This window comes from Ipomoea triloba, chromosome 8 (genome assembly GCF_003576645.1).
Source record: "Ipomoea triloba cultivar NCNSP0323 chromosome 8, ASM357664v1".
In the NCBI taxonomy this organism is placed as follows: Eukaryota; Viridiplantae; Streptophyta; class Magnoliopsida; order Solanales; family Convolvulaceae; genus Ipomoea; species Ipomoea triloba.
Window position 1 is genome coordinate 16,588,016 of NC_044923.1, and position 8,166 is coordinate 16,596,181.

The 8,166-nt window shown below is 31.8% G+C and overlaps 1 protein-coding gene across 2 annotated transcripts; it reads left to right on the forward strand.

Annotated features, from left to right (window-relative positions):
* Window positions 1-2,127: 2,127 nt before the first annotated feature.
* Window positions 2,128-4,777, forward strand: LOC116026676 (probable xyloglucan endotransglucosylase/hydrolase protein 33). 2 transcript variants are annotated; one of them, XM_031268027.1, is made up of 4 exons: window positions 2,128-2,412; window positions 2,539-2,639; window positions 2,967-3,214; window positions 4,283-4,777. In XM_031268027.1, exons 1-4 carry the CDS (start codon window positions 2,178-2,180, stop codon window positions 4,662-4,664), a joined length of 966 nt encoding a protein of 321 aa, XP_031123887.1. In that variant the 5' UTR covers window positions 2,128-2,177; the 3' UTR covers window positions 4,665-4,777. The 2 variants fall into 2 exon arrangements, with proteins under 2 accessions (XP_031123887.1, XP_031123888.1); XM_031268028.1 differs by having other exon boundaries at window positions 3,006-3,214.
* Window positions 4,778-8,166: the final 3,389 nt, after the last annotated feature.

An 8,166-nucleotide genomic window follows, 5' to 3' on the forward strand; every position in this document is an offset into this window, starting at 1 on the left:
TGACGGCAAATGTGTTGGTTCCCATACGAAAATATTGGCGCCACCAATTTGACTAATTGTGACAATATAGCCCCCACCTCACAGAGCTTTTATGTTTTGTGATGACTTTGTTTCAACTACTTACTAGACTTTGCCCCCCATGCCCATACGAATTCAATTCTCAATTCTAGTCCGTAAAATGCGTCCAAATCTTAATCAACCTTAAATGCTTCTGCGCCTCCAAAATGATGAATTTCTATTCAAAATTTTTCTAAATTATTAAGCAAATTTTATCGTGGACCACGGATCACTGAGCATTGTGATCCAAGTGATAAAACGACGTCGTTTTGATTAATGAAAACAGACAAATGAAACTGTCTCCATTCCGCGCAACTGCAGTTCCCTTTCAACACATCTGCAGTATCAGTTCAAAATAACTGCAGTACCAGTTCAACACAACTGCAGTATCATTTGAGATGAACTATAGTATCAGTTACGGACACAACTGCAGTATCAGTTCAACACAAATTTAGTATCAATTCAACACAACTGCAGTATCGATCAGTTCAACACAATTGTAGTATCATTTGAGATGAACTATAGTATCAACTACAGAGATTTACGGAAGCCGTTTCTCTCACTTACTGAAACGACGTCGTTTCGTGACTTTGGTCCACAATGCATTGTGAACCGCGGTTGATAGTATAAGAACTGAAATTATTGTTGATTGAAGCTCATATAATTACATAAGTTGATCCATAATATGAAAAAAAATAAAATTACACTTTAATTTTTTCCCTAAATTATATTTTTATAGTGTTTTTTTCTTCTTCCTGAATTATTTATGTGTTTACATTAGTCTTCTCAATTATTTATGTATTCATTGGTCAAACCAACTCTCTTCTTTGTTTATTTTCTTTAGTATTTTTACTTATTTTTTTTAAAAAAAATTTGTGTTTAATAATATTTTAGTTCAGTTTCTAAATATATAAATTTTTGTATACTAATACTAAGTTTAATATTATGAAAAATCAAATTAAAAATAACTTCGTTCAGGTCTCGTTAATCGAACTAGACACATAAAATGAGACGAAAGAAATATATATTTGTTAGTGTGTATTGACTGTTAAATTAAAAATAACTTCAACTAAATTTTAGTAATTGAACAAGACATATAAAAAGGACAGATAATATATATATTTGTTGGCTTAGACCGACTTTTGACATGACCATATAAGTTAAAGAAACAAGCTTTTTCAAAACTGGCCTCCACTACTACGATATAATCAGGCTGGGCCATGAGTAGACCTCGCCAAACACGGCTTTCTTGGCCACATGAAATTCCCAATCACTGCCTACTACAATATTCATTTTAAAATGCTGATTGGGATTTGCAAATTGCAATTGTACGTGTGGAAGATACAGCCAGCTTGCAACAACTAAGCAAACAGCCAACAGGTTTAAGAATGTTTGCTCCAGTTTTTTTTTTTTAATTATCGAAATAGTTTCTTTACTATATTGAAATTATCAATTTAATTCTTGATTATTTTTTTGCCTAATTTAGTCACCTGTTTGCTTAGCTGTCAGGCATATGTATAATTTAAGTGTATTGTTAGAATTTCAGGTTGCTTCCTAAGTTGTTCGAGACCAAATTGATAATTTCGCTATACTCAATGAACTATTTTGGTACTTAACTCTTCGGTTTAATGAGAGAATGAAAATTATGTATGTGATGTAAAATTCTAATAATACCCTCGAATTAATCATATTTCTAATGTTGACCGAACAGAGGATTGAATTGGTTAAAATTTTCAAAGTTAAAAACTTAATTAGGCATAAAATAGAGTTCATTACCAAAATTGCTCACTGACTATAACGAAATTATCAATTTGATCCTTGACTATTTTTTTTTGACTAATTATGTCCTCTAACTTTAAAAATCTTAATCAATTTAGTCTTTTGTTTGTTTAGCCATTAGACGTCCGTTTACTCGAGACCAAATTGATAATTTTATTATAGTCAAGGTACCATTTTGATAATTAAGTCCAAAAAAATCATAATTCAGAATCAAATTGATAATTTGGCAATAATTAAACGAAAATTTTGATAATTAACTCCCATTATAAATATCCAGACTTTCGACCCACATTCTCTTCATTCATCCCAACAAAAAAAATAAAAAAAAAATAAAAAAGAACATGAGAATGGCACTTTTCAAGAATAGCCCACAATTCTTCTTGATCCTTTCCATGGTGGTTATCACTAAGGTGTCAGCAAGAGGTCCAATCTATACCCCTCCTAGTGTTGACAGACTAACAGATCGTTTCAGCCAAACTGGGGTTACTCAAGGTTACAATGTGCTCTATGGGGGTCACAATATTCAACTCAAAAACAATGGGTCCAGTGCTGATCTTGTCTTGGACAAATCTTCAGGTACTCTACTCTAAGCTCTCTTTCATCATGGTTAAGGATGATCATCATCATCATCGTCTTTTGTTTGACAGTATGTATGTAGTGAAGTAGTTTCATGTTCTGAAACATAGTTTCATGTTGTTTTAGGATCTGGGTTGGTGTCAAAAGACAGATACTACTATGGCTTCTTCAATGCTGCTATCAAGCTCCCTGCTGGTTTTACCTCTGGAGTTGTGGTGGCCTTTTATGTAAGTATAGTTTTCATATATACAACAACCTACCTGCATTGTGGTTGTGCATTCTTGTCTTTTAAGAGAGGTAGGGAGTTTGAACCATTTCTTGTATAAAAAAAACAATCTGACCATCACTTTGTCCCTTAATTGGATCAGTCTCGTGCAACTTGATTATTCTGAGTATGACACAGACTTAAAAGGTGTCTCATACATTTAGAGCACACCTCGTGACCTGATAAAAAAATAACGTTCCTGCATTAATTATTGGGAAAATGACTTATAAGTATATAATTTAAGGGGAAAAATGTCATTTTTCCTTAATTAATTAGTATTGGAATGCAGGGTGGCAAGAATATTTTGTGTTTTTGGGTTTGTGTGCAGATGTCTAATCAAGGTGTTTATCCACACAACCATGATGAAATAGACATTGAATTGCTTGGGTATGATAAGAGGAGAGATTGGGTGTTGCAGACCAATCTTTATGGCAATGGAAGTGTGAAAACAGGGAGGGAAGAGAAGTTCTATCTTTGGTTTGACCCAACTCAAGCTTCCCATGACTATTCCATACTCTGGAACTCTCATCACATCTTGTAAGCTCATCAAAACTTTTCCTGTCACTACCAAATATATACCTTTTAATTTAAACTACCCAAATTTGAAATATATATATATATACCTTGTTGTATTATGTATTACTAAACACCTACCCGTGTTGAGAGTACATGCTCAATATAATCGTTAGATATAAATATCTAAAATTAACTTAATAACATGTAAATTGCACATGAACACGAGTAGTCTAGCCTCATAGTAATGAAATCAATAAAGGACAATCATGTGTTGCGGGTAGAATTACAGATTAAGAGTTATACGTGTTGTCTTTCACTTTTAATCAAAATTCTAAATGACTTATATTTTGTTGGTATTTGGTATAAACCAAGCAGCTTTAGACTCTATTTGATAGAACTTATTTTAGAGCTTATATCTTATTTTAAATTAAAAATAAACCATATAAGTTATGTTTAGTAAAACATAAAAAATTTAAAATACGGAATAATAACTTATTTTGAAACGCTAGTGTATTTAAAATAGCGCTTCAAAATAAACTAGTAGCTATTAATTTTTAAACTTTCAATTTTAAGCTAGCTTATAAGTTAAATATGTCAACGGAATCTTAGTAATTTAGTCTGACCAAATTAAACCTTCAGCTTATAGGCCTAGTCAAACTTACATCACTTAAGGCCTTGATAAATATATAATATATATTTTATACATAAAAATCTTACACAAAAGTGATATATTCAATGTACTTAGAATTATCAACCTTTCCTTCCCTTGAAATATTAGAATAATCGTTAGGATCAAGCGCTTATCACTACACCAAGAATTATAATCAATAGCCCGTGACTTGGCTCTGATACCGTACCACTTGTTAGATCAAGTACTTGTCATAATATATGCCAAAAGTTATAACTAATAACGAATGTGGAACTTTATTTATTTATACTGTCACATTTTCGAAAGACAATGTGCTAGACTTGACCCTTCAGACCTCTGCCTACCTAACAATCTCCTAGTCGGTTGACGTTAGATTTGGCCCTTTAAAGACCTCCGCCCAACAATAATAATGATGGAATTGAATGATGACATTACTGCAGCTTCTTAGTGGACAACATACCAGTAAGAGAGGTGGTGAACAATGCAGCAATTTCAACAGTGTACCCATCAAAGCCAATGTCAGTATATGTGACAATATGGGATGGGTCAGAATGGGCTACACATGGTGGGAAGTACCCAGTGAATTACAACTATGCCCCCTTTGTGGCATCCATGGGAAGGGTAGAATTGGAAGGGTGCACCAACAGCAGCTCAGATTGTACAAGAAGAAGCCCTTCAAGTTTGGAGGGGGAAGGGTTTGTGAAGCTAACTCAGCAGCAGATTTCAGGGTTGCAGTGGGCACGTGGGAAGCACATGTTCTATTCTTATTGCCAAGATAAAGCTAGATACAAAGTCTTGCCACCAGAGTGCACTTCTAAATAATATATATATATATGTGTTCAACTTTTTTTTAATTATTATTTATTTTTATTGGAGCTAGGATGAATCATTTTGCTATGGAAAAATAAGAGTTAATCAATATTTTAGTATCTCAATTGTTTCCAACTGTTTTGATTATCGATTTGTTTAAAATTTCATTAATTAAACCCTTTCAGGGACTAAAATGTGATTTTCACATTTTAAAAATGTCATCAATTTTGTCCCTGGAATGGTTTAATTGACAAAATTTTAAAAAATTCGATGATCAAATTGGTTGAATTGAAAACTAGAAACTACATTGACTGTTAAAAAATGATTAAGGGACCAAAATGTCCTTTAATTGTTTGTCTCGGTTAACACTCCCACATGGATGATGGGAGTGGGTTCGAGCCTCAGTGGAGGCAACTGTTAACTCGTTGGAGTGGGTTCGAGCCTCAGTGGAGGCAACTGTTAACTCGTTGTGGTGGGTTCGAGCCTCAGTGGAGGCAACTGTTAACTCGTTGTGGACCAAAATGTCCTTTAATTGTTTGTCTCGGTTAACACTCCCACATGGATGATGGGAGTGGGTTCGAGCCTCAGTGGAGGCAACTGTTAACTCGTTGGAGTGGGTTCGAGCCTCAGTGGAGGCAACTGTTAACTCGTTGTGGTGGGTTCGAGCCTCAGTGGAGGCAACTGTTAACTCGTTGTGCTTCAATAGGTTGAGAAAGTAGCTATGAATAGATACTACATTGTAATAGAGTCAGTAGTACTCAAAAAAAAAAAGGGGACCAAAATGTTGGTTTTCCCAAAAATAAACTAACAAAGAAAGGAATGGGGATGGAGTTTCATAAATTTTCTTTATTTTTATAATTACCATTAACTATATTTACTTTTATTCACTTAGCATGATTATATAATAAAATTTTATTTTTCAAAATATTACTCTCAACCCTTAGTCTCATTTTATCCATCTTGTTTACTATTTATTGGTTTAACCAACACTTCTTTCTTCGTTTATTTTTCTTTAACATTTTTATAATTTTTAAATTAAATGTTTATTTTTAATAATACTTTTGATGTAATTTTTAAACATATATATAAATTTTATATACAAACACTAAACTAAATACTACAACAAGAACAAAAATTGAATTGTAAATAACTTAAATTAAGTCTTGTTAACCGAATTCAATATATAAAATGGGACAAATTGAGTACTTGTAATCTCACGAGTAGTGTGTCAATACTTTGTCTACATTTTTGAGTACTAGTGACTCTATTACAATGTAGTATATGTCTATGTATACTTTTTCAACTTACTGAAGTACAAAGAGTCAATGCCAATAGTCCAATACTTTGTGTCTTTGTCGATTGAAAAGAAAAGAAGATAGAAACCCCAAAAAAAAAATGAAATAACCACCCTTTAAAATTAATAATGGTGCATATCAATATGTAAAAAAGATAAATAATAAAATAAAATAAACATACTTTTATATTTTTGGAATGAGTGGACAAAATATCTTTGAAACATACATCATTAGTGTGTCCTGTTTTAGGGTTGTTGGTGGACTAGTAGACTACTTCAACTCAAATAAATATTTTTGCAAAATTTAGTATATAGTTAAGTTAAATCAATATTTTGGTGCCAAAGACCTTGTGGTCTAGTGGCATCCAGTTGCACCCCCACATGGGAAGGGATTTGATTGAGAAAGTAGTTATGAACAGATACTACATTGTAACAGAGTCAATAATACTAAAAAAATAAATATTTTGGTCCCTAAATTGTTTTTAAAATATCAATGTAGTCCGTAACTTTCAATTTCAACCAATTTAATCCTCAAATTGTTTAAAATTTCATCAATTAAACTCTTTCACTGAGCAAATTGGTTGAAATTGAAAACTAGGGACTACTTTACAGTTGGGAAACAATTGAGGGACCAAAATGGTGATTAACTCTTTACCATATGATTAAGTGATTAAAAGTGAAATTAAATCTAAGCATAATGTGAGGTACTCATATATAGAAATAATTAAGGTGACTTCATTTAAATAATTTATGATAATGAAGATTAAAGAAATTGTGAAACAATGTTTGACAGTATAAAATTAGAAAAAAATTACAATGTCAATTGACATCAGTGTCTTTTACACTGAGTTCAATCCAAAAGTGAATATAATGAAAAAAATGTCTAGAAACAAACCTAAAGCTCATTCAAAAACTTCTTGGGTACAAAAGTGGCCCCCACAATACCCAAAATATTTTAGGTTGGTATATGAATATCTTGACAATATTTAGTATAAATTTAAATCTTTCCCATTCATGTTTGGGTTGCAACATGTGCAAGAAGCATCAATATAGATTTTAAAAAAAAAAATTGTAAACAAATAGTATTTTCTTAAAACTAATTATTCATGAGTAAATTAAATTAATATTTTCTTTAGTTTAGGTCAATCATTTTTACAATTCTTCGCAATTGCAATTGTTGAAGGTCCTACCAAGAGTTGAACCCAAGTCTCACTGGATTCAAGTCCAGAGTGCTAACCACTACACCATAGAACCTATATGGCTTTTACTTTGTTTTAGACTAGTGTATCATATGTTTGCTTTAGGCCTATTGCGGACCTATGTGCCTCCTCACATATTGTTTGGTCTTTGGGACGCTTATGTCATTTTGAAATACTTCGAGATTTACCGTTATGTTGCAAAATTTTTGACAAAATTGGGGCGTTCAATTCTTAGTTTATCTTGCCTGGCGATACGGTGTGGGTGACCTTGTGTTAAGTTGCTGGCTATTTTATGGTTGCGACTTGACCATTTTTCTTGCTAGAATAAATTTAGTTTACTTTAAACATAGGAGTTTATGGTTATGTTGGTTAAGTGTTGGTAAAATTAAGCCTTGTTTACTTAGACACTTATTGATTTTGGGTGAGCTTCTCTTGAGCACTCTTATTGACTTTGTACATATTGGTTTTTGAATTAATAGAATGATGGTTTTTTGAGGAAAAAAAAAGGTGTATATATATAAGAAATTAGAACCCTTCAACTTTATTTGATATATATAAATATAATTTTCTTCTACAGAGACTTAATGCATTTCACCTATAATAGTTATAAAATTCTCCTTAGTTTTAGACCAACAAAGCAGAAGCAAAATGACACTACTACAAATAACACTTTTAACATCGATTATTTAAGACATATGACATCAGTTTTTGTCCGACATGATTTTGGCCGACGTAATAAACAAATGATACAACGTCAGTTCTAAAAATTTGGCGTCATATATTTTTTAAATTTTTTAAATAGGTACATACCTAAAAACCAACGGCGTAACTATATATTAAATAAAATATAGAGCTAACACGTCGGTTATTTAAAAAGACGTGGTATCTTATTTAAAAAAAATTAAAAAAATATTCGACGTCAGTTCTACTAAAGAACCGACATCATATATATATATATATATATATATATATATATATATATATATATATATATATATATATATATATATATATATATATA

Coding starts and splice junctions, on each gene's coding strand:
- LOC116026676 (XM_031268027.1), top strand. CDS start 2,178: ATGAGAATGGCACTTTTCAAGAATAGCCCACAATTCTTCTTGATCCTT. Junction 2,413..2,538: donor TGTCTTGGACAAATCTTCAG/GTACTCTACTCT, acceptor ATGTTGTTTTAG/GATCTGGGTTGGTGTCAAAA. Junction 2,640..2,966: donor GAGTTGTGGTGGCCTTTTAT/GTAAGTATAGTT, acceptor ATTGGAATGCAG/GGTGGCAAGAATATTTTGTG.